The sequence below is a fragment of the Malania oleifera genome, chromosome 6, assembly GCF_029873635.1.
Source record: "Malania oleifera isolate guangnan ecotype guangnan chromosome 6, ASM2987363v1, whole genome shotgun sequence".
Taxonomy (NCBI): Eukaryota; Viridiplantae; Streptophyta; class Magnoliopsida; order Santalales; family Ximeniaceae; genus Malania; species Malania oleifera.
In genome coordinates, this window is record NC_080422.1 from 54,384,847 (window position 1) to 54,412,280 (window position 27,434).

A 27,434-nucleotide genomic window follows, 5' to 3' on the forward strand; every position below is an offset into this window, starting at 1 on the left:
CACCATTTCGACATTGGATGACTAGTTGCCCTCTTTAAGTTATATGGCAGATAATTAAAAAAAAAGCACAAACAGAGAAAAACTAGAAATTCAGTGATGATCTAGTTCAAGAAAGCCGCCAGACTAAAACTATGCCTGCTGTAAAATATGGAACACCATACTGAGACAGAAGCAAACAAACAACAGTCATGAGAGATCAAATATAAATCTACAACAGTAAATCTACTCACCTCCAAACTGCAGTATACTAGATTTTTTTTCTTTTAATTTTAAAAATGAAGGGGAAAAAAAAAAGTTAACAAGGTGCTGCGAAGATGATCCATAAATGGTTATGCCAAATAGGCTAAATTCCTACAGGCTCTCTAAATTCTTTCACTTGGTCTATCAGCAATTGAATGACAATAATCTTTTCCAGCTGGAAGCCGTACCAAAAAGAAAACTATGAACAGATAAAAGATGATATCATCACCGAGTGGTGTTTCCTCATCAGGAAACTCCTTCTTGGGAAGTTTACCATTCTTATCTCCACAGATTAATGACGACTTTATATGTTCCTTTTCTCTTTATGGGGGTTCATCACACATTTAAAGCTGATCAGAAGGTGAATTCGACACTGACACTAATAAACACTAATATGGGTAAGGCTTGTGGGATTGATGCGAGGGGGCAGGGATGAATATATTTCTGGGAGCGAACTCTCATTTTCTGTGGTTTCCCTAATCAAACTAGAAGCTACCAAAGAACTATGCATAGCACTGAATAGGGAGCCCCCGATTTAACCTAGATCTTCTGGATATATCCATCTGCACATCAGAATTTGCAGGAAGGTTAACGTTGATTTTATTATTGAAAATCGATGAGTTCCAGTTGGTCTTGAGGAACATCGGTATATCTGGTCCTTGAATAGGGCATGTTTTAAGGATTAGGGTGCTAGTGGTTTAGCAGCCTTAAATGTAACCATTAAGCGAGCTAGTGAGTGGGCTACTAATGTGGGGTGTAGTTTATGGAATTGGCCTTTGACTCAGGTGTTCCTCTAGGAGGGAATCCTAGAGCTGCAGATTTTTGGAATTCGGTAGTGGAAAGGGTGATGAAGATGTTAGATGGTTGGAAAGGGGATTTTTCCCTCTTGGGGGAGAATAACTCTAATTTAGTGTTGTCTTTCTATCATCCCACTATATTTTTTGCCTGTTTTTAAGATTCTAGCAAGGATTGCTAGTAAGTTTGAGAGAGTCGAGCGATATTTCTTGTGGCCTAGTGTGGGGAGTCATAGGGACCACTTAGGGCGCATTTGTTTGTTCTAAATGGCCTCTAAATAGAGGCTACGGCTAAATTGGTTCATTAAATAAGTGAACCGATTAGACATCAAAACATTTGGTGGCAATTCTTAAAATTCCTCTGATAGAACCAGATTTGGAAATATGTGTGATTTGGTAAGTGGGAAACTTAGAGGTCTCCTTTCCCATTGTAATCCTTATAAAAAATGAAAATGACACTAGACTCAATACCCAAGTGATTAAAATGAAAATAATAAAATTTATTTTTTATTAAAAAAATTATATTATTTTTATTTATAATTATTAATTAGATATACGACAAGAAAATATTATTTATGCCAAATTAAAAACTTTAGTTTATGTAATTGTTTGTTAATTTTATCAAATATTTATGCTCAATGTTGAGAATAGAGAAACAACACATATTGAGATAAAGACACAAAACAATTCAAATCATTCAAAATTTAGATTCGGTATTCAAGTTTAATTTAAAATTAGTTCACAAAACTATATTTGAATTCAGAGTTCAACACTCAACACTTAATTTTTGCCCCCCTTAGCAAGCTGGGTACAGATTTGTAGGTCTAAAACAAGAAAAGGAGGGGCGGTATCTTGGTAATTTGGCTTCTAAAAACACAGCCCTTTTAGCTAAATGATTATGGTGTTTCCCCCTAGAAGATACTTCCCTTTTGGCCGAGTTATAAGAAGTAAGTTTGAATTGGATGAGAATGGTTTGTGTCGATGCCCAGTTTTGACCTAAGGGATTTTTATAGTAATCAATGGGCTTAAGAGAGGTTTAAGCCCCTCTAGGGGGAATGGTTTGCGTCGATGCCCAATTTTGACCCAGGAATTTTTTTATAGTAATCAAGGGGCTTAAGAGAGGTTTAAGCCCCTCTAGGGGGCTTTAACTACAATTCAAGGTCTCTCAGGGCTTTAATTGTGCCTCAAGGCCTCTTGGGGCTTTAATTGTGTGTCAGGACCTTCCAAGGCATTATTTGCATCTCAGGGCTTCTCAAAGCCTCATTAGGGGTCACAAGGGCCTTTATTCTAGTTAATTGGGCCCTTGTTGGGCTTATAGGGCCCCAAGAGCACTCCTAATAGCCTTGAGGGGCAAGGAAGTAATTATCCTTGTCGCCAGGGACACTCCAGGCATTTATAGAATTTTAAAAGGAGCCCTAGCTGCCTCTTGCCTATAAATAGGAAGGGGAGCTAAGGGAGAAGGGAGGATTGACATAAACACAAAGGGCAAGAAAGAGCTTACATAGAAAAAACAAGAGAGTAAGAGAAGAGAAGGAACACGAGAAAGAGGGAGCACAAAAACAAAAGAAAGAAAAGAGAAGAACAGAGGGCCTTGTATGGCCACACAAACAAGGAAGAGGAGAGAAGACACGAAAAGAGAGGAGAAAACTCTAGGGAAAAGGAAAAAAAAAAAAAAAGAGGAGGGGAGGGGAGAGGAGAGGGTACAACCACACACACTGACACAAGCAAGGGAGGAGGGTGAGAGAGATGAGGAGAGTGGAGAACAAGAGAACCCAAGGGAAGAGGGTGTCCTGCACAACCATCATCAAACAAGGGAGAAAAAAAGAAAAAACATACCCTAACCCTAGGAGTTTGCATGACCAACTCAAGAAAAAGACACAAGAATACAAAGAGGAGGAGGAGAAGAGTCTATCATTCTTAAAGCTACGGTGAATCTTCAAGGAAATCATCGAGGTGAGCCTTCCATAGTTTTGTTCCCTTAGGTTTTTGAATATGTATTTGTATTATCTTATTTTTTTGGTGAAAATCCACGAGTATGTGTAGAATTATTAGATATCTGTTAGCCTTTATTAGAGGCTGATCTTTAGGAGATTTACAACTAACAAATTAGTTGATTTGTTAGCTATTTTTGGTTCCCACGATCCCAGGGGATTTGGGTAGCATGCTAACCAATTATGTAGATAGTCTTTCCTATTTTACTGCTTTCCATTTTAAATAGGATATTCTATTTTCAGTAGGTTGTAAATATCCCTAGTAATTAGATGAGAATTATCATCTATTTAAACGGAATGTAATCTTTTTCATAAGTGGAATATTTAGTTTTCTTTTCTACATTTCGACATGGTATCAGAGCATCCTCTGAACCCTAATCTTCCTATATGACCAAAAATACGGTATGGCCACTAGGAGATGCGACTCCACCTCTTCAGTCTCAAACATCACCACCAATCAGGAAGCCATGGTCTCAGGTAACAACAGTAGTTCAGATAGCAGCCTCATGCCCATTACAGGACACAAAATTAATGGGAATAACTATCTCCAATGGTCCCATTCCGCGATGATGTTTATATGCAGAAAGGGAAAGGATGATTATCTCTCCAGAGTTGCATCCCAACAAAGCAATGATGATGTGAAGTTCAAAACATGGAAATCAGAAAATATCATGGTCATGTCATGGCTCATTAATTCCATGACAAATGACATCGAAGAAAATTTTCTTCTCTATGGAATAGCGAAGGAGATTTGGGAAGCTACCAAGGAAACATATTCTAACAATGAGAAAACATCTGAATTATTTGAGGTGGAAAGTGTTCTCCACGACTTACGCCAAGAAGATTTGACAGTGACCCAATACTTCAACACCCTCAACCGCTACTAGCAACAGCTGTACTTATTCGAGGAGCACTATTGGAGCTGTCCTGAAGATGGAATTAGGTATAACTAATTTGTTGAAAAGAAAAGAATATACAAACTTCTGATTGGAATAAATAAAAATCTTGATGAAGTATGAGGAATACTAGGATCCAAACCACTACCAAACATCCGAGAAGCGTTTTCAGAAGTTCACTGACAGGAGAGTCAAATGAAGATAATGATGGGCCCTCAAAATTCTTAAACAAACCTAGAGAGTTCAGCCCTTGCAACTCGAGGAAATCCATATAACAGCACTGACAGTAGACCGAAGAAAGGGAGGCCGTGGTGTGACCATTGTCGACATCCTAGTCACACCAAGGACACCTGCTGGAAAATCCACAGTAAACCCGCAGATTGGAAACCTGGAAACCTTCTCGCTTTGCAAACGACAGAGAAGGACGGGGAAATTTCATCTCAGTAGATGAAAAACCAACACCACCCGAGCCCAATCTCTTCAGCAAGGAGCAACTAGAATTATTGCAAAAAAAATGTTCAGCCAATCTTCAAAAGCCCCTACTACTGTGGTCGGTACCAGTTCTTTGGCACACAGGTAATTTTTTAAGTACTTTTAATGTTAAAAAGGAGAAACTAGGTCCATGAATTATAGACTCAAGAGCATCGGACCATATGACTAGAGATAGAAACTTTTTTCTACTTATAGTCCCTGTTATGAAAATTTAACAGTCAAGATAGCATATGGTTCACTTTCAAAGGTGGATGGTACAGGTTCTGTAAATATTTCAGAGAACCTAACACTCAACTCAGTTCTATTAGTGCCTAATTTGGATTGCAATTTATTGTCTATTAGTAAACTCACTCGGGATCTCAATTGTGTTACTAAATTTTTCCCAAATATGCGTGAATTTCAGGTCTTGGATTCGGGGAAGACAATTGGCAGTGCTAAGATGTGTTCAGGGCTCTATCTTCTTGAGGTTAATGATCCTCCTCAAGGAACAACTCACAAATTCAATTGTTTAGTCTCAAGAAGTCAAAGTTATAGAGCAATTATGTTGTGGCACTATAGGTTAGGACATCCAAATTTCTTGTATCTCTAGAAACTCTTTCCTTCATTATTCAATAATAAAAATCCAAATGATTTTCAATGTAAGATGTGTCAATTTTCAAAACATGTTCGCAACTCTTATCCCAACCGACCCTACAAAGCATCCCAATCCTTTTCAATGATTCATAATGATGTGTGGGGGCCATCAAGGATCAAGAATATTACTTGATCTCGCCCGTTTATATCTTTTATAGATGATCACACTAGACTTACCTGGATATTCCTCATGAAAGAAAAGTCAAACGTAGGTCAGATTTTCAAAAATTTTAACACCATAATCCAAACACAATTCCAAGCAAAAATACAAATTGTGAAAATTGATAATGCCAAAGAATATTTCAAATCCATTCTTGTTGATTATCTCTTGAGTCAAGTTATCATACACCAAAATTCTTGTGTTGACACTCCTCAACAAAATGGAATCGCCGAAAGAAAAAATCAGCACCTACTAGATGTTGCCCGCTCCCTCAGGTTCTCTACACATGTACCGAAACACTTTTGGGGTGACGCCATTCTCACTGCAGCGTACCTCATAAACAAGACGCCCTCTCGCGTTCTTAAATTCCAAACTCCCTGTCAAACTCTACTTCAATCCTTTCCCAATAGCTGTGGCCATATGGTGTATTCACAGCACACAGCAGCTGCAAACTCTTTTGGGTGGCGGCTAGGGTTTCACTTTTGTTTTGCTGTGTCAGGGCTTCTTATAATTATCCTTGCTTTCTTATCATTTGCATGATTAAATCCTCTTTGAAGCCTATTTGAACGCATGAAAGAAAAAATATGAGTTTCTTAGATTGAATTTGTTTGTTTGCTATTTCAATTGTTCTTAATAAATTCCTTTTATCTTCTAGTTATGTGTTTGAATAAATCCTCTTTTTCCCATATGAAAGCAATTGAAGAAAAAAAAAAAGGTGTTGACGGGGAAGAATGGCAGAAAAAGGTGACCCATTGACAAAACCCTTCTCTTGAGAACCTTGGCATATCTTGGTTTATATTGAAATACAATTATTCATGCTTGGTTTTTTTTTTTTTTTTTTTGATTGAAGCCTTTTGTTTATGTTTGATATCTTGATTGATCATTGACATTGAACTAAAGTCAAAGTTGAATGTGTCTTAAATACTCTTTGGTGATGATTTGCATGGCTCAATTATAATTCGGATGTTTGTGTTAACGAGGATTGATAGATTCAATAGGCTTACTCTAGGGTTAATTCATTTTGGTCATCTCCATATTTGCCTCTCTGAATATCTCGACCCAGCTAATGATGAGACAATAGGGGAGATCTCACCGTATGCTGACCTCTCCCTTCTCAACCCTAGGCAGGAATAAATGCTCTCCCTTAAGCTCGTATGGGTGAATAGGAGCCAATGCTTGCACCACGGGACTGAGACCCTAAGGGAAAATCTAGAATTCCCATTCTCAAAATATTCTTTTTTTCAATAGATTATTCAAATTGTTTCTGTATGGCCAATGATGAAATTAGAATTTTTTCAAAAGTTTTCTCTGTTTTTGTTAAGCCTCTCATCAAAAGGAAACTTTTTTTTTTTTTTTTTGAAAATTTCAAATCTCTCTCTCATAAATATTGATTGCCCCAATCAAGAGACTCAATCAGTCATTAAAACCCTAGATTGACAATCAATGATTTTCAAATCTCCAATTAGAGGGTTGACTCCAGCTAGTCATTAAAACCCTGATTGGAAATCAAGGATTTTCAAATCTCCAATTAAAGGGTTGACTTCTAATCAATCATTAAAACCCTGATTGGCAATGAGGAATTTTCAAATCCCCAATTAGAGGATTGACCCCAATCAATCATTAAAAACCCTGATTGATAATAAAAGATTTTCAAATCTCCAATTAAAGGGTTGACACTAATCAGTTATTAAAACCCTGATTGGCAATTAGGGATTTTCAAATCTACTATTAAAGGGTTGACTCTAATTAGTCATTAAAACCTTGATTGGCAATTAGGTGACTTTCTAATCTCCCATTTAAGATTGACTCAATCAACCATTAAAACCCTAATTGACAATCAATGATTTTCAAATCCCCTAATTAAAGATTTGACTCAATCAACCATTAAAACCTTGATTGTCAATCAAGAGATCTCTAAATCTCCTATTTAAGGGTTGACCTGATCAACGATTAAAACCCCAATTGACAATCAATGATTTTCAAATCCCATTAATGAGTTTACTCAATTAGTCATTAATACCTTGATTACAATCAAGAGATTTTCAAATCTCCCATGTAAGGGTTGACCTCAGCCATCAAAACCCTAATTGTCAATTAAGAGATTTTCAAACCTTCATCAATGATTGACTTCAAGCACATTTAAACCTCAATTTCCAATTAAGAGTTTCTTTTTTTTTTTTTAAATCCATTAATTATTAATTGACTTCAACCCTCCATTAAAACCTGATGTCAACTAGGAAAATTTCAACCTATTAGCATTAATCTCTCTAACTTCAATTATGAGATGGAGATTACAATTTCCATTAATCCGAAATTCAATCAATAATCACATGCATCTCATCCAGCCCTTGATTGAAGTAAGATATTTTGATGTTGACTTTTCTCCCTAATCTTAATTTTCAAAAAAAGGGTCATCTTTGAATTTACTCTTGGCAATCGAACAAAACCTTTTTTCACCAGTTTTTATTTTTACTTTTAATTTTTCAAAATTTAGGGTCGTTTGAAGCCAAACCCCCCTTTTTTTCCAACAAGAGCATGTCAAGGTTTTTAACTCTGTTGTTTGGACTCTTGGATAGTGATGCTTCACTAAATGACCCAAAAGGGGGACCTTCTTACTTTTCCTTTCTTTATTTTTAGTTAAGACACATACACACAACAGCAATCGTCCTTAGGATGGGTGTTGGTAGGGTGCTGATTGACTAATTCCCCTTATAATGGTTAGTCTACCACCTTCCCTACGCACAAATGTACTTTCGAACCCATACTCTCTATTTTATAGACCTCATAGGGTTTTTTTTCCTTTGTTTTCCCTAACAAAAAATATAATAAAGGTGGTGATTCCGCATTTTCAATCTTTGTGCGTTCTCAGAGTCTTATCCACCCCTTGTTTAACTTTCTTGTTTGGGGGGATCATCATGTATCCGTCGACACACCCCCGGACTAGAATTTGGTATAAACAGTTAGGATACCAATGCTAGTTTAAGATGTTCTTAGGGGAGTCCGTGGAGGTCTATTTCTCAAATGTATTCTCTTTTCACTCCTCACTAAATTTGAGGTAAGGAGGGGTTCCCAGATTCATTTTTGAAAATACCCTTGGCTTGGGAATGATTCTTTTACTACATCTGTCCCTTGTCTTTTTAGATTGAGACTTAGAGTCAAATAGTGTCATTTATTTCTTGGTTAGCAATTTGAGTAGTCCTTTGGTTTCTTGGAGCCTCCACTTCAGGAGACCTCTCAGCGATAGGGAGAAAATGGAGTTGTCGTCCTTGTTGTCCTCATTAAGTAATAGTAACCTACCCTCAGGGGCTAAGATAGAAGAGGTTCTCGTGACACTCTCTTCCTAACATTGCCCACCTTTGTGAAAATAAGTATGGCAAGCCTCATCAATCACTTTCATCCCAAATCTTTTGACTTGAAACCTCTTTATCGTGATGCCCTAACACTAAATTGAACCAAAGCTCCATATTATCCACAACAATTGAACCCTATTTCTATTCAACCTACCAAAAATCCCCTTCAACTTATGATGACCTTCCTCTCCAAACTCTCGTGTCTCCCTATCGCAAGCCATCCGACTCACTCTCCAACCATCATTAGACTGCCGAAAGGCTCTCTTCTTATTCCAACCTTCTTGGACCTTCAAAGCCTGCACTAGCAATTGGACCTTCGGTGGCTCTATCTACTCTCCATATGGAAACCTTCCTAAACCTTCAGAGACTGCTCAAACCCTTCCTAGGCCTTCAAATATTGTTTGAAGCATCTTTCAACCTTCGATTACGGTCTTCCTAGTTATCAAACACAAGAGAGGAATTTGGTTATGCAGAAGCCATCAATTCAGATTGAAGGAAAAACTTCAGATTTGCATTTAGGGAGATCTCATCTTTGCTTGTGGTTGAGAATAATGTCTCCCGTAACAAGTGAATTAGGTTTTCTAAAGAATTGGTGGCCTAGTTTGCTGATGGTTTGTCTTCTTTCAATCGGATGTAAAGGGGATTTTGAACTTTTCAAATGGGATTCACAAAGTATTGGATCTTATCTTTGCTTGTGGTCGAGAATAAAGCCTCTCGTAACAGGTGGATTAGGTTTTCTAGATAAACAGTGGTCTGGTTTGCTGATTTGTCTTCTTTTGGTCGGATGCAAAGGGGATTTTGAACTTTTCAAACGAGATTCACAAAGTATAGGATGTTAATTAGGTGGACAAAGGTGGGAAAGTATTTGGAGTTAGGGTAGTGGTGGAAGGAAAAGAGATTTTCAGTGTTTATTCCTGGAGGCATTAAAGGTGATGGGTGGTAAATTTCCCTAAGTGATTTTTGTGAGATAGCAAAGGTTTTTCGTGCATATTCTAGTGTTGGTGCTGAATCAACTGATAGTTCAAGCCAAAGATCGAGGAGTCAGGTGGCGTTGGAAGGAAAATTATTGAACATAGTGTATAGTTTTAGTCCCACATTGGAATGTTAGGATAACCTCACTCTCTTGTATAGCTATATATATACATCTCCAAGTTGTAAGCAAAACACACCAAGTGAAATTCACTTCCTCTTGTAAAGTTCTCTCTCTTTTACTCTCTTCGTAGTATCAGAGCAAGGTTTAAGGTACGGGTTCTCCATTGAGTCATATGCTCTGCACTCGCCACGTATGTGGAACTTGTGCATCAGAAAACTTCATTGGTAGTAGGTTGAGTCGTATGCTCTGTTCTTTCAACTTTAGTGGATCTCGTACATTAGAAAACTTAGTCTACTATTTTCCTGGTACCTTCCGGCGACTTCAACGACTTTTTCGGCAGCTTTCCAATGAATTTCCGGCGGCTCCAGCGACTCCGATATCCTTTCCGTCAACTTTCTGGTGACTCCGACGATTTTCCTTTAGCTTTCCGGTGAATTTCCGGCAACTTTCCGTCAGCCCCCGTCGACTTTTCCGGCATCTTCCTATAACTTTCCGGCAACTTTTGGTGACTTCTCCGGCAACTCCGACGCCTTTCCGGCATCTTCTAGTAACTTTTCTGGCGACTTTAAGGCGGTGACTTCTTTGGCGTCTTCGGTAGCTTTTCGATCCTTCCCCTTCCATATAAAGCATGCCTATTTTTATTATCAGGTATAGTTGTAGTAATGTATTGTGCTAATTACATGTCTAAGGGAAATTCTGTCTAGGAAAGTGAGACTTAAGCGGTCCATTGTGACCCCCCACTTCCTTGAGAATTAGCTAGTGTAATTTAGCACAATCATTCACTCTCTATTTTTTCCAACCACTCTTTCAGCAACTTGCTTTGCTGCATTGATACTTTTGCAGCCTATTCCTCTTCTTTACAATGGCTACCAAGGATAATACATCCCCTTTTTTCTCCTCTAAACCTTCCATGCCCTGGCTTGTCTCTGGCTCAGACTGCTCCTGTTCAGAAGGTCACCAGCATTCTTTTGAATGGCGGCAACTATCATGTCTGGTCACAGTCCCTTCGCTTATATCTTAGGGCTCATAACAAGGTTGAGTGGTTGTCAGGATTGGAGTCTCACCCTACTAATACTGATCCAGCTCACCGATAGTGGTCCATTGACAATTGAGTCATCTTAGGTTGGATATTTGCTTCTATGGAAGACCGCCTCTACAGGATGTTCATGTTTCACAATACTGTTCATAGCCTTTGATCCATCTTAACTAAAATGTTCACCCACACAAGGTGTGAGGCTCGGATTTTTGAGCTTTATCGGGAGCTCCACCAAGCAACCCTGGCTTCTTTAAGTTTATCCGTGACTGACTTCTTCGGCTATCTCCAGCCACGGTGGGAGCAACTCGCCCAGTATGAGCCTCCTTCTGAGTTTTCTTCCGAAGCAACTATTGAGGCCAAGAGCCAAGATCGTCGGCATACCTATCAATTCTTGATGGGTTTAAAACCTAAGTTCGAATCACTTCGAACTCAAATTTTGAACACATTCCCGGTGCCTTCTTTGTACGAGGCATTTGCAATGATTGATGGTGATGATCGTCGACGACGTCTTCTCCTTGGATTTGCCAACAGAATAATCACACCATGGAACACTGCTTCATTCTCCACCCAGAGCTGCAGAAGCATTACTCCAAACAAGCCTCTCATGGTCGTGGTCGTGGCAAAGGTCGAGGACCGTCTAACACTAGAGCTGTTGTAGAATCTCTTCCTGCATCTTCGGCTTCTCTTACTCCTGCGCTTGCTGCTGCTCAAGATTTCTCTCAGCTCCAGGCTCAGCTTACTCAGCTTCAGTCTCAGATTAGGCTCCTTGCCTCTATTGCACCAACTGCATCTTCCTTTATAGCCACCTTTGCTGCAAGTAACCTTACTACCCTTTTAAGTAAGTCTGACACGCTCGGTGGCACACCCAATTGGATACTAGACTCAAGGGCGAACAACCATATGACTAGTGAGGCATCTCTCATTACATCCCCTGTCCCTTCGTTGGTTCATAATGTCTGCATTGCTGATGGTACCTCTCGTTCCATTCATACCCAATGCACTGCCTGTTTATCATCGACTCTATCTTTATCACCTGTTTATTATGTTCCACACAATTTTCCTATAACTTGTTATCTGTTAACCAGATTGCCAAACAATACAACTGTGCTGTAATTTTCTTACCCAACTCTTGTTACTTGCAGGACCTGAGTTCGAGAAAGATTTTTGGCAGGGGCTTTGAAAGGGACGGGCTCTACTACTTTGGCGATCTGCCTTCCTGTCCTGCATCCTCTTCTGGCTTTCAGGCTTCTATTTTGCCTCGTGATGTTTCCGCTGTTTTCTCTTTAAAAACCTTGGATTTGTGGCATGCCCATTTGGGACATGCAAATTTTAAATATTTGTGTTGGTTGTTTCCAGAATTTAATAAAGCTAGCAAGAATTTTAATTTTCAATGTGCTACTTGCAAATTATCTAAGCATGTTCGTTCATCTTATCCGTCACATATGCACCGTTCTCTTGCAGCTTTTGATATTGTTCATAGTGATGTCTGGGGTCCCTCCCCCGTCTCCTTACTCACTCAGCATCGATATTATGTCACCTCTATTGACAACTACTCCCGTTGTCCCAAGGTCTACCTTATGAAAAATAAATCTAAAGTTTACACTCATTTTCAGGCTTTCCTGCGAATGATTAAGACTCAATACAATACCGTAGTTCGTATCTTGAGGTCTGACAATGGTCGTGAGTACCTTAGTAATGAGTTTCATGCTAGGTTGTGTCAACAGGATATTCTCCAACAACTAACATGTCCCTACACTCCTGAACAGAATGGTGTGGCTGAACGCAAAAATCGCCACATCATGTCTATTGTCCATTGTCTTCTTCGGGGAATGCACATCCCCAAGTCTTATTGGCCTCACACCGTTCTCACTGCAGCCTATCTTCTCAATTGTACCCTGAGTCGTGCATTGCATAATTCTGCTCCACTTCATCTTCTGCATCCTGTCGGGTCCCTTTTCTCACTTCTTCTTAGAGTGTTTGGATGCACCTGCTTTGTTCATGACCGGAGTCCTTCTCAGACCAAGCTTGATGATAAATCCATCTAGTGCATTTTTCTAGGGTATTCCTCTATGTCTAAGGGATATCGTTGTTATGATACTATTGGTCAACACACTTATCACTCTCTCAATGTCATGTTCCATGAGTCTACCCCATCACTCTCTCAATGTCATGTTCCATGAGTCTACCCTATTCTACATTGACTCCTCTCCTTCCATATCTCTGTCAGTGCCATCTCCACTTCCTCAACCTGAGCCTATCTTTCTCCCATCTATACCAGTGCCCTCCTCTCTGGTGTTGTCTTCATCTTCAAAGCCTCCTACCTCTATCCCCACTGGGTAGGACCAAATCTCTCTCATTCCACAAGTTTACACTCGCCGACCGAGCCCTTTGGAGCCTCTACCAGCATCTACACCGAGCTCGGGTATGTCTCCTATAGTCCCTGATCCCCCTGCTCCCTCCTCACGGTATCCTTCTCGAACCCGTCGAGCTCCTGATAGACTTTCTTTAATCTGTTCTACTGACCACCCTATCTCCCAGTATCTTTCTTATCAGGGTATTTCCTCGAGTTATCAAGCCTTTTTGGGACAGGCTGATGCGATTATCATACCTCGCTTAGTTAATGAGGCCCTCCAGGACCCCAAATGGGTTGCCGCCATGCATACTGAGATGGAAGCTCTACATCAGCAGCATACTTGGGATCTTGTTCCCCTTCCTTCAGGTGCACGCACGGTGGGATGTAAGTGGGTGTTCACAATTAAGCACCTTGCAGATGGTACTGTTGACAGGTATAAAGCCCGCTCAGTGGCTAAGGGTTTTATGCAGATTCCAAGTCAAGATTTTCATGCTGCATATGCTCCTGTGGCAAAACTCACTACTATTCGCCTTTTGATATCTTTGGCAACTTCTTTCACTTGGCCTTTATACCAGCTTGATGTCAAGAATGCCTTCTTGAATGGTGATCTTACTGATACTATTTACATGGATCCCCCTCCCGATTATTTTTACTCAGGGGGAGTATTTTGGCAAGTGTGTAAATTGCGCAAGCCCGTTTAAAAGATTCAGTGATGTGGTTCTCTCTATGTGATTTATTCAGCGCCAATCAGACCACACTTGCTTTATTAGGCGTCTCTCCCATGGTCATTGCACTATTATCTTTGTCTATGTGGATGATATTACTGTTATAGGTAATGACTTGTCTGGAATTGCTCATATTAGAAAGGACTTGGGAGATACCTTTGACATCAAGGATCTGAGACCTCTTAAGTATTTCTTGGGCATTGAGATAGCAAGCTCCCGCAAGGGCATTTCCCTCTCTTAATGAAAATATGCCCTCGATCTCCTTATGGACACTGGTATGTTGGGATGTCGGCCTGTTTCTACGCCCCTAGATCCGAATATCTCTCTTTCTACAGAGTTTGGTGATCTATTGACAAACCCTTCGGTGTATTAGAGACTTGTTGGTCGCCTCATCTACTTGACCAACACTCGGCCTGATTTGGCCTATGCAATGAGCCTAGTAAATCAGTTCATGCATTCTCCCCGAACTTCACATCTTGATGTTGTCTATCACATCTTACGGTATGTGAAGACCTCACCTGAACTAGGATTGTTTTATTCATCTAGAATACAACCAGGTCTTTCCGTGTTTACTGATGCTGACTATGCTGGGTTCAAGATTGACAGATAATCTACCTCAGATATTTGTACTTTCAAGGGTGATCATCTTCTTTCTTGGAAAAGCAAAAAGTAGGCGATGGTTTCACGTTCTTCTGGTGAGACTGAATATCGGGCTATGGCACAAGCTAACTGTGAGATCCTATGGCTACACTCTTTCCTATATGAGATTGGCTTTCCTGTGACAGACTCTTCTTTGTTGTTTTGTGACAACAAGTCTGCTATATCCCTCTCTTCAGGACCAAGCATATTGAGGTGGACATTCACTTCATCAGGGAAAAAGTTCGTTCTGGGATTATCTCTCCCCACTATCTCCTCCAAAGGCCAAGTTGTTGATGTCTTCACCAAGTCTGTTGGCCCCGGTTTATTACAGACTGCTATCTCCAAGCTTCGACTTGTCAACATCTTCGTTCCAACTTTAGGGGGAGTATTGAACATAGTGTATAGTTTTAGTCCCACATCGAAATGTTAGGATAACCTCACTCTCTTGTATAGTTATATATATACATCTCCAAGTTGTAAGCAAAACACACCAAGAGAAATTCACTTCCTCTACTAGTCGCATGCCGCAGTCCACAGTCGTTGCTCGCCACTGGACCTGGACCAGTCACACTCCACTCTCTAGTCACCTAGTTGATTCGCCCTTGCCAACTGCCGTTCTGTTGCCTCGCCCTCGCCGTGGCCGTCGCCTGTCAGCTTGTTAGCCTTGCCCTTGACATGCCGTCACCTGTCAGCTTGTTAGTTATTACTGATTTTTTTTATCAGTTTATCTTCTGCCATATATTGCCATGCTGGTTGTGATGATCTTTTATCTCTAAATCTAGATGCATTTCATCTTCTGCCATATATTGCCCTACTGGTTGTGATGATGTTTTGTCTCTAGACCTAGTCTTCTAGATGCAGTTTATCTTCTGCCATATGCTGCCCTGCTGATTGTGACGATATGTTGTCTCAAGATCTAGATGCCTTAATATTCATTATCCTGGTTCAATGAAAATTTTCAAGCACATTTTATATACTGCCTTGCCGGTTGTGATGATATTGTCTCTAGGCCTAGATGCTTTAATATTTGTTATCCCGGTTCAATGATCTATAATACATAGTCATTGCAGATTGGGATGAAATAAATTTTTAATGGTATTAGATTTTGGTCCCTTGAATTTGTTTTAGCCCATTTGAGAGTTCTTATTTATGATTTCACTTTATTTTCATTTTCTTTTTGTTCAGATGTTTAATAAAGGAAAAGTGAGTAATGACTTGCCCAGGAGGTGGAGGTGTTGGAGGATGCAAACACTATGCAAGGGGCTTCCCAACCTCAAGCTTAAAATGGAAACATGATAGGTGGAAGTGATATTAATCATCCCATTGAATCTAATAAAAAAACGAGAAAGAGAATGAGACCAAGATCTGAAGTGTGGGATCACTTCACTAAATTTGTGACGGAGTCCGGTGAAGCTAAGGGTAAGTGTCATTATTGTCATAATGATTACTGTGCTGATCCTTAAAAAAACAGTACGGGCACCCTTAGATAACATATGATTAGATGTTCAAAAAATCCATATTTTGAAGAAACAAAACAAACACAACTAAATTATCAACCAACCTCAAAAAATGTAAAGGGCTCAGAGGCAACTCTTACAAATTGCAAGTTTGACCAAGAAGCAATTTGAAAGGCATGTCTTACAAGATTATTGTTCATGAATTGTCATTTAAAGTTGTAAAGAATATGGGGCTCAAACATCTTATGAAAGTTACATGTCCTCATTTTCGAATTCCATCAAGATGGACAATTTCTAGGGATTGTTATGACCTTTATATGGAAGAGAGGTTGCAGTTGAAAAATTTTTTGAAAACCTCCTCTCAAAGGGTTAGTATCACAATTGACACGTGGAATTCCTTGCAAAAGGTGAATTATATGTGTTTGACCGCACACTTCATAGATGATAACTAGAAATTAAACAAAAGGATCCTTAACTTTTGTCCAATTTCTAGTCATAGAGGTGAGGAGATAGGTATGGCTATTGAGAGGTGTTTTCTTGAGTGGGGAGTTGACAATGTGTTTACTCTGACAATAGATAATGCAAGTTCAAATGATGGCGCAGTTTCCTACATAAAAAAAAACTTTCAAATTGGAGGAAGGACATTTTAAGGGGTAAATTCATTCACATGAGATGCAGTGCACATATAATAAACCTAGTTGTGCAAGATGGTTTGAAAGAAATGAGGGATTCAGTTGCTCGTGCTATGGACGCAGTGAGATATGTTAAGCATTCACCAGCTAGGCTGAAAAATTTCAAGCATTGTGCAGAGATAGAAAAACTAAATGCAAAAAGATGGTGTGCCTAGATGTTAGCACTCGATGGAATTCTACTTATATGATGCTAGATACTGCTCAAAGATACGAAATAGCTTTTGATAGGTTTAGGGATGAAGATCCTTTTTTTAGAACTGAGCTTGAGGCTAGGGATGGCCAAGTAGATTTGATTGGGAAAAAGTTAGAAAGTTTGTGATGTTTTTGGAACACATCTATGGTCTCACTTTACGAGTTTTTGGTTTTTTGTATGTTACTAGTAGTATCTTTTTAGATGAAATTATTGGGATTGATTGTCTTCTAAAAGAGTGGGAGAGTAGTGATGACTTGGAATTGAGTTTAATGAGTATACAAATGGAGGAAAAATACAACAAGTATTGGGGAAACATTGAGAAAATGAATATGTTGATTTTTGTTACATCCGTTCTTGCCCCTCGACGTAAGCTGGAATTTGTGCAATATGCTATTTCTATGATGTATGAAGGTGACAAAGGTTTATTGATGGGGAAAAAGGTGAAGGATACCACATTTGAATTGTTTGCTGAGTATAAGAATTTGTCACAATCTAAAAATAAAGAATCAAGCATAAGTGAAACTTCAAGCTCCACTGGTCTCGAGGAAGTACAACAAAAGTTCAAAGTTTTGCATCAAAAATTCAAGACCAAAATTGGAGGTGGAGATAACAAATCAGACTTGGATAGGTATTTGGGTGAGGATTGTAAAAATAACGTGGAGAACTTTGATATTTTGGAGTGGTGGAAGTTAAATAGTCCAAGGTTTCCCATCCTTTCACATATGGCTTGTGATATCTTGGCAATACCCATCTCCACAGTTGCTTCAGAGTTTGCTTTTAGCACCGGAGGACGTGTTCTTGATGCCTTTAGGAGTTCTTTGACTCCTAAAATTGTGCAAGCTCTTATATGTACACAAGATTGGATCCACGGTTCATATACTCCAATTAAGGTTGAAGAAGACTTATATGACCTTGAAAATCTAGAAAAAGGTAATATTATATTTATATACAAATATATATTGTCAGAAATTTTCATTTGTTCATTGAATGATTAGTTATTATAACTTACAAATGCTTCAATACAATTTTTTAGAGTTGTCAAAATTGCATTGGAGACAGCAACCACAAGTACCAGCACACTTGGTGAATAACATTGACAAAGAAAGACAAAGGTATATGAAATTAAGATTATGCTTAAATAAGAGCTTTGTCATATAGATTACATGCTATCAATTATCATTATTGATACTATATAATTTATTATTTTTTCTCATTGTTGAAAACCTGGAATTTTAATGGCTTGTCATTTTCAAATATTTACAGCATAGGAGCTGAGGACTGAGTGGGAGTTTGTGAGATAAGAAACCATGAAGTGGTAGCTGATGCATGAAGCCATTTCAACTTTTCTCCCAGTTTTTGTTTTAATTTTTGCACAAATAATTTAGATATCATGTTGTTTTTGTTTTAATTTTGCGCAAAGAATTTAAATTTCATGTTTGGTGTGTAATATAACAGCATAGACTCTGAAGTTTGGACAATCGAGAGTCTAGCACAGACTATCTAGTAGCTAACTTAATTTCATTTATTGTGATAATCCTTGAGCATAGGAATATGGATTCAAGTCAAGCAGGTGGCAAACTAGCAAGTAGCAGCTCTAACAAATTTTGTAGTACATAGAGTGTTTGACAATTTTTTTTATTTTTTGCTAAGAGAATTTAAATTTGAGTGAATTTGGGTTGATTTTGTTAAAGAGTTACATATATCTTACGATGTTTACCATGCATTAATAATTGATTGATACAATGGAAGTAAAAAATAAATTTTATAATAAATTTTATAAAAAGATAATATGGATGCAATAGAAATGATTTTTGAAAATCAATAATTGCAATCTGGTTCGGTTAAATTCAGTTTACAGAACTAACCGAAAATTTGGTTCGGTCGAGTAATGGTCGGTTAAGAAAATTAATTCGGTCGGTTCGCTTATGGCAAATTCCTAATTTAAAAAACTCGATTAATTCGGTTAATTGACCAAATTGCCCAAACCGACTGAATGCTCACCCCTACTCTAAACATTCTGCTAATGGAATCCAAACCCAGCATACAGCCTTCCGAGATTTGAGTCGGAGTGATGAACAAATTCAGAATAGCATATGAGATTAGAAACAAGATCATGTGGTGAAAATTGTGTCAAATATTGAAGAGGTATTAGAAAGCAGTATGGAAAAGAGTAAAAAATAAGAAGCTGGGCTTGAGGAGACATCTGCCAATCAGATTCTTAATGTTGATAGATTTGATGGTAAAAATGTTTATGCATGTAGGAGGACAGCTTGTATGGGCGCTGAAATGAAGAAGGTTTTTGAGGAAAAGAGAGAAAATTCTGGTGAGTCAGTACCAAAGTTACTAAGAAGAAATTCAAAAGGATAGCCGAGTATTGTGGAAGACCCTAGTGAAAACAAAAGGTTGGATTTAGCAACCAGGTTAGTAAAAAAAAGATCGGAAAGAAATGGGGGAACTTTTCGGATTCAAAGAGTGATGATGCTAGTGAGTTTGATTGTGGTGGGGGTTGTTATTAGATGAGAGTTAAGAACAATATGGGTACATTTCTGATTCTTGAAATGAAATAGGGGATTTTCATATCTCCATCCACCCCGATTGCAAGGCTTGGAGGGAGTTTCTATTTTTGATAACAATGGGTTGTGAACAAGTTACAGAGTAGAGATGAAAATTTGCCTACACCCATGGTGGAGATTCCTAAGTCGGATTTAGAAGCTCAAAATCTTTTGGATAAAAGGGATTTAAAGTTGAGTGATATTGGAAGAAATAAAGTGCATATGGATGGTGGTAAAAGTTGAAAGATGAAGGGGCAAAAGGAATTAGAGAATTTGAAGGGCATGGTAAAATATGACGGAAAGGGTTTGAAAAGCAGGGTTCCTTGGCTAATATTGTTTAGTTTTGTTTTATTTTTATTTTTTTCCTCTTTTTTTTTTTTTTTGCTATTTGGTGGACTTTTTGCCCTGCACATTGTACATTCTCTTCTTTTCATCTAATATATCTTCTTTTGTTCTTAAAAAAAAAAAAAAAAAGTTACTTGTCAAGGACGGATATTCGTTCATGGTCTTTGGATTAGTTGGGGGTCTTATCTTGCAAATCATTCTTTGAATCCTTGATCCATACCAACTCTTCATTTCCTCTCTCTTCTATTATTTGGAAGGCCAAAGTTACCCAAAGATTTGCTTTTACATAGCTGGTTGTGTTTAACAAAATTAATACTAATAACCTGTAGCTGATCAGGAGACCTTTGAAGCCTCTCTCTCCAAATGTTTGTGTTCTTTGTCATAGGAAGTCTGAAACAGCATCTCATCTTCTTTTGCATTGCAAATTTGCTGGGAAGATTTGGAACAAACAGCTCAGTATCATGGATAAGAGTTGGGTTTGTTCATTTTGGTGGAAGATTTGTTAGCCACCTCCTTCGCAGGTTTTGGAAGAAGGATAGGGCAGCGTTGTGGAAGAGTGGAATATTTGCTGTCTTATGTGATTTATGGTTGGAGCGTAATGCACGGACCGTTTGTTGGAAAAATTTTAAATGGGGCCTGGTGTAGGAAAAGATTCACTACATGGCTTCTTTGTGGTATGTTGGATTTGGAATTTTCAGGGGTGCTTTTTTCCAGATTTAGAAAGAGACTGGAGGAACTTGCTGGCTTGATGATTTTTCTCTTTCTGTTTCTTAGTTCCTTTTTTCTACTTTGTCCCACATTTTTATTGGGAGATGTCTTATTCTCCCTTCCGTAAATTCTTTCCCTATTAATGAAAATTTCTTTTGCTATCATAAAAAAAAAAAAAACTAAGAAATCATAAATACAAAGAAATAAAAAATATAGAATGCCACTTTGTGCTCTAAAGTCTTTAATGTAATTTTTGTTATCCAAAAAATAAAATATAGAAAAGTTCATCTGTTAACAAGAACAAATGCATACCAATAGAATGTATTTTTTTGTCTCTAAATAAGGCATAAGAAAAATAAAATAAAATAAAATAAATTTGAAAGAACTTAGAGTATAAACATATGTAATTTAACGAGAGAAAGTTGGGTTTATTTGAATGCTAGTGATTAAAAAAATGCATATAAAATGTCAAGGAAAATAAACCCAAAAATATTTTTAAAAAAAAAAATAAAAAAAGAAACTAATTTAAAATTGTGTTTTTAAGCTTCAATAAAGGGAAAGAGAAGGTAAAAAAACAAAAAAGGACTCAAAAACTTATTTTAGTCAGCTACAGCTAGTTTGACATTGTAACCGCCCATAACAACTAATAACGGCCCGTAATGGTCAATATGTAGAAGTTATCATCCTACAACGGTCTTGGAGTATAGTTACTAACCATAAAAGCATTAGACACTGACTTTTAAACTATGGGTGGGTCATGTATGTTTATGGTCCTTCTAGACCCACTTTTCGGTCTACCTTTTAGGATGAGTTATATGTTGCTTATGGCTTTTGTTCCCCTAGATGGGTTGTCAATGGTGATTTGAATGTTGTAAAGTTTCTTGAGGAGAAAAAAGGGGGAAGGTGGTAAGTTTGAATATGCAAAACTTTGATAGATTCATTAGACATTGTCGTTTAAGCGGCCTGCCCTAGGTAATGTGCTTTTCTCTTGGTCTGTAGGTAGTTAGAGGGTCGTTGCTAGTTGGTGAGAGGAGTTTTGTTTTGCAGTGATTGGGAGGACAAGTTTAGCAATCCTTCTCAAAACTGTCGTTCTCTAGATCTGTGTTTGATCAATCTCTTGTTTGTAAAGTAAAGCGGAGTCCTTCACCTTTTTGTTTTGAGAATATATGGCTTGATCATATTATTTTGTTCCCTCTTTGGTTAGAGATTCATAGAGTGAAGATTTTAAAGGGGATAGGAAGGGTTTAGAGACTTTAAAGAATTAGAACACGATGGTTTTTGGGGATGTTAGGATTATGAAGGCTGGTATTTTGAGTGGGTTGAATTATTTAGATAGAAAAGAGGAAGGTGTACCGTGTTAGTATTTTGAAGGTTGAGGAGGTTAAACAGGTCTCATTGAAAAACGAGTTGGGAGGACTTGATTTTCAAGAAAGTGAGGAGTTGGAGGCAAAAGACTGAATTTAAATGGGCGAACGAGAGCGATTGCAATTCAAATCCTTAATTTAGAGTGGATAGTTGTTCTTGGTCTTCAGATTCCTCGATGGTTTATTCTTGCAAATCCTTCTATGACTTTCTTCAAGTAATGCTAATATATCCTTTCCGCTCCATAACATTGTTTGGAAGGCCAAAGTTCCTTCAAATATTTGGATGGTTGTTCTCAATAGGGTTAACAGCAACAATCTTTCCACATTCTTGCATTGTTCTTTTGCTTGGAATACATGGAATAAGCATTTTGGCATTATGGGAGAAAGTTGGGCTTGTCCAGAGTCAGCGGAGCAACTACCGACCATTTCATTCTCTGGTTTTGGTATAAGAAAGGATGCACTGCTTCGTGGGGTTGTGCAGTTTTTGCAGTTCTGTTTTTATGGCTGGAATGAAATGCTTGTATATTTATGGGGAAAAGCTGAATTCCTTTGTTATGGGAGAATATCCATAATTTAGAGCTTTGGTGTGTTTCTGTCGGATGCTTTAAAGGAGTGAGCCTTTCTAATGTCCAACAGGATTGGATAGCTTTGTGTTAGTTTGATTGCTGTTTCTTGGTCTATGGTTTATTGCATATTTTCCTTCCTTTTGTTTATGAAAATTTCTTATTATCCTTTCTGTATATTATTTCTTATCTAATGAATTAATCTTCTTATGCTATTAAAAAAAATTCAGAAACATAAATTATTCCAGTTAATAAACAATAAATTATACATTGAAGCAAAACAAAATAGCATAGCACATACCCGATCTAAGAAATATTTAGCAACATCAGGGAGGAAACGCAATTCCTCCTTCCTCTTGTAAGTTTCTTGAATGGCAGGATCCTTCCAAACCTCTTCTACAACAGGAGCATACTCACGTGTTGCAGCTGGAAAGAAAGCATCCAAGTCCCCCATTGCCATTATTTCCAGTAACCAGTCACAAAAATGCTTGAGCCTTTGGTTGATTGAATAGATGCACTGCTTAATTTCATCTGCTCCTGTTTCACCTGAATTCATTTCACAGCAGATTACTATTTGAGTTCGTCCATTCCTACTAGCAATTCCATCCTTTAGCCACACTTTAAATATGAAATCGAAATAAAGCCTATTCAACTTATTCAGATTTCCTATGCAGAGATTAATGGAAATGAAGATATAAGGAAACTTCAAAGGAAAAGGGTGCGCGAATATATTCAAGTTAGCAAACAACAAAGCTGAGAATAAGGAGCATGAGGTGGGGGGAGTCTGAATGAATCAGTAGTGCATGACAAAATCATGCGAAAAGATGAGCCAAAAATGGTATGTTGGCCAACTGTCACAACAATCAACCAAAATAGCAGAGGCCCGGACTGTGGGTCAAGTTACAATAGAAAAATGGTGCTTGGGCTGTCATAGAATGAAGGGTTTGAGCATGGTCTTAAATTTCCACAAAATTTTCAAAATTTCCGATTTTCATCACCTTCGAAATTGAAATAGCAGTCGATTTCTGTCTTGCATAATTTCCCTCGAAATCTCAACGAATCATCCGAAATTTATCAAAAGCTCGAAATTTTTGCGAAACTTGTCGAAATTTTAACTATACGATGAAATTTTGTCAGAATTCAAATGAGAAATTTAGGAGTGAAGTGAAATTTCTATCTTAATTTATTTTATTTATTTTATCAAAACAAAATATTATTAAAAATGGTTTTGAAATTGTATGAAAAAATAAACTTACAGTAACATTTTATTTAGCCATTCATGTCTAAAATATCATTATTTGTATAATAAATAATATTTAAATGATTTATGAATTTCATTTGTATTAACTGAATATGTTTAATATACATTATCTTACAAATATGTTTGATACACATACTATTTTACAACTTTTCTACCTCTTACAAAACATAGATGTATTTAATTTGTAATATATTAGTCCTAAACTTATATTATTATGTTTGTTAACTATTTCTAAAGTTTCACAAAGAATTTCATGTTTTACTACTAATTTCTGTTATTTTTTCAAATCGAAATCGAAATTGACACCGAAATCAAAAAATCCGTCGAAATTTCCATACTTTTGGAGCTTCAAAATTTTAAGTTGAAATCGAAATTTAAGACCTTGGGTATGAGTAACAGTCTCACTATTATTGGTATTGGTGGAGCACCACATATTTAGGCATTCAGTTGTACAATTGATATTTGAGCCAAGGTTGTGCGTTAAATTCCCAGCACCAACAGGCAGTTGCTTCTTTCTTTTTAATTTTTCGGTTAAGTATTCATTTATTTATTTATTTATTTATTTATTTATTTATTCATTATATTTGGAGAATGGGGAAAAAAGATGGTTCGCTAAGGTGTGGCAGCAATAAACTTGCAAGGTGCAGGGCCTGCAGGCTCAGTCAAAACATGCAATGCTTGGGCTGCTATAGTGTGTCCCTGGTGAGATAGGACTCTCAGAAAATTAGTATAAATGAGGGACGGGGGACTCATTGTAAGCATCAACCTCAAGATCAACCAAATGACTATGCTAAAAGATATATATCATGGCCCTGCGCCATCTTTCTCTCTCTCTCTCTCTCCTTACCTCTTCTAATCTATTTCCAGTTACCTCTCTCTTTCTTCCATCTTCCTATGATTTATATATTTCTGTGATTCCTCAATTCTCTTCTTCCCGTTCTTGCAAGGCACCATTAGTCGATATGGAACCAATGACATTTTTGAAGGGGGTAGCTTGAGTTCCTATATCACTTCCGCACCAAATTATGAATTCCCACCTTACAACAACAACAACAAGCCTTAAATCCCACTAGGTGGGGTAGGCTACATGAATCCTTTTCTGACAATTCACCCAAGGGCAGTTTCTTCTGCTAGCTTAAGAGCTATTAAGTCCTTCCTCACTATCTCATTCCAAATGATTTTTGGTATACCCCTACCCCTTTTAATACCATAAAGTAGAAACCATGGTTTTAAAACCGACACCGGTGACCGACCCAATGAAGCCACGGGGTTGGTTAGACCATTTGGACTAAAGGTCGAACCGGTAAAGTCAACATATACACACACACACACACATAAACAGATATAATAATAATGATATTATCATCATCAAAGCTAATACTAAAAATATGTGGCTAGATTAAATTACCTATTAAATAATTATAATAAAAATATAGTTACTAAAAAAAATTAGATAAATTTATAATTTTTTTATTTTATTTTATAAAATACTCTTGAAATTTATTTGCCCTTAATCTAATAGAGGAAAATGCTTTGGATCGTGTGAATTGGTGGAAAAGGATTCATGTAGCCAACCCACCTAGTGGGACTTAAGGCTTGTTGTTGTTGCTGTTTTTGTTGTTGTTGTTGTTGTATTCTTGAAATTTATTTAAACAATAAAATATAACATTAGGAGCCAGAAAAATATTGAAAGCAAAGTATGTGGCTAGACTCACATTAATGGTATTCCCATTAATTAATATAAAATCTATTTAATGATAATGGACACATGGCCGTAAGAAGCATAAAAATATAATAATTGTTGAGAAATAGCTCAAATTGATTGTTGGCTCAATAGTAGTGCGCCTCTTCCTAGGCAATCAAGACCTGGTTTCAATACCCACTGCATGCAAAATGCTTTGCCTTGTTTACTCTATTAATAAGAGCCGGGTCGACCCATCCAGCTCAACGAGCCAGCCAGGTCAGGCTAGGTTGACCCCCAATTCATTTCAAAACCGGTTTAATGGGATCACCTTAATCGAAAAAGTGGCCCATTACGGTTCAGTCCGTGTTTAAAACTATGCCAGAAACAATAACTCCCTCCTCAAAAGTTAGTTGCTTGGCCTGTCTTTCAAATTCCCAAACCATCTATAAGCCGCTCTTCCCTTATCTTGTCTTCGACCAGTGCTATCCTAGTTTTTTGTGAATATGTTCATTCCTTAATTTATCGTTCAACGTTATATTATTCATTCACCTTAATCTATTGGAAATAAACTCTTAATATTAGCTATAAATTTTGGTGAAATGATACACGCTTGGTCCTACAATGGTGAGTATAATTTAGTAAAACTTAAAAAGATACAGGTTTTATAACAAAAAAGATGGCCAAGTGTTAACTATGGTAACCATTTTCATAATTTTGGATAAATTATTCATAATGAACAAAATAATGTTATGAAAGATGTGTAAAGGAGAAGTGCCTTTAGACAGTTGAGATGAAGGGAATCTACAATTTACGACTATAAGTCCAGCTATGCTGCAGAGGAGATAGTAGGGTCACACAAAGAGAAGCAAGGTAGGTGAAGATAGGTGTGCAACTCAGAGGGCTGCAAAGGAGATGCAATCATGCAACCAAAGTGTCTGGACTATGGTTCCACAACTGTATGACACAGTTTATGGCCTCCAAAAATGCTAAATAAGGGTTACAGGCAGGCAGTTATCAATCGCTTGAAGGTCCCTTGGCAGCAGCAATGGCAGTTTTCCGGTTAGGGGAGACACGATGAAAAGTGCTCAATATGGGCGATTATCATCTGGGATTGAATTCAAGGGTGTTGCAAGCAAATCCTCTATCCAAAAGGGAAAGTTTTTCAAACTTTATGGGAGGAGAAAGTCAGCATCTCAAGACCCTTAATCCTAGGTTTAATGAAGGAAAGTTACCAACGCTAAGTTTAGGAAACAAGTCAACTTTGCAGATTCAGGCCCAAGATAGCGTCACTATAACTTGCGCAGGACTTCTTAAAGCAAGCAAGGTTGGGGACTTCCTCAAATTGTTGGTCCAAACAAGTTAGGCCAACTAAGGACATGACTAGTTTGGGGAGATCAGCCAACTGCAGTTGAAGGGCCAGATACAAGAGACTCAAAGCAAAACAGGTGAAAGTATCTTCTTCAACAACTAGTTCCAAGCAAATGGAATACATTTTGCTAAACAATGCGAAAACCAAGAAGACTGATAGAGAAGCAAAAGAGCTATATGTAGGAGGCAGTGATGGAAGAGGTGTGTTGGGAGTCAGAAATGGCATTCCATCATCTTTCCAAGGCCCATGTGAAGGTAAAAGGATATGATGCGAACTGTTTTGGAGGAAAAGGGGGAAGGAAGGAGAAAGAGAGAGATTTTAAAAGGGGAAGAGTTGGATAGTTTTGTCATGACGAGTATTTGGAAGCCTACGCTAAAAGGTTGGGTGTGTTGCCCTTATCCCAATAGATCTAAAGAGTAGATTATTGTGGGGGACACTAGGGTAACGTCTATGAGGGATTGCATACATGGGTCTTGTTTGTTATATGAGCTATTAGGAGCAAAGGCATTCAAGGATTGGTAGTTTGTCTATGGCCCCATGTTTTCTTCCATGTGGGCTTCTTGTTTTCATATGTTGGCTCATGTTTTTAGCCTTCGTAGCCTGCATTGGTTGGTTGAACAGGATTTTAATGTTATCCATCTTGTTAACGATAGGTTAAAGGGCTCTAGGGTGTCTAGTAGCATGAGGTTGTTTCACTCGTTTACTCAAGATTGTGGGCTTAGGGATATTGAATTGGCAAACTATCATTTTACGTAGGTGGCATCCAGTGGTAGGCTTGCTTCTTTCCATATCAACCATTCCTTATTACTAATAAAAGGAAGACATTTTCCCAAATACTGCTAAG

At 37.9% G+C, this 27,434-nt stretch overlaps 1 protein-coding gene across 1 annotated transcript in view; it reads right to left on the reverse strand.

Annotated features, from left to right (window-relative positions):
• The window catches only part of LOC131158250 (extra-large guanine nucleotide-binding protein 3-like), an 81,806-nt gene that overhangs the window by 14,932 nt on the left and 39,440 nt on the right, over positions 1-27,434 (reverse strand). Inside the window, exon 6 of the mRNA XM_058112988.1 lies at positions 22,578-22,822. Within this exon, the coding sequence (XP_057968971.1) occupies positions 22,578-22,822 (245 nt within the window). The remainder of the gene's footprint in view (positions 1-22,577; positions 22,823-27,434) is intronic.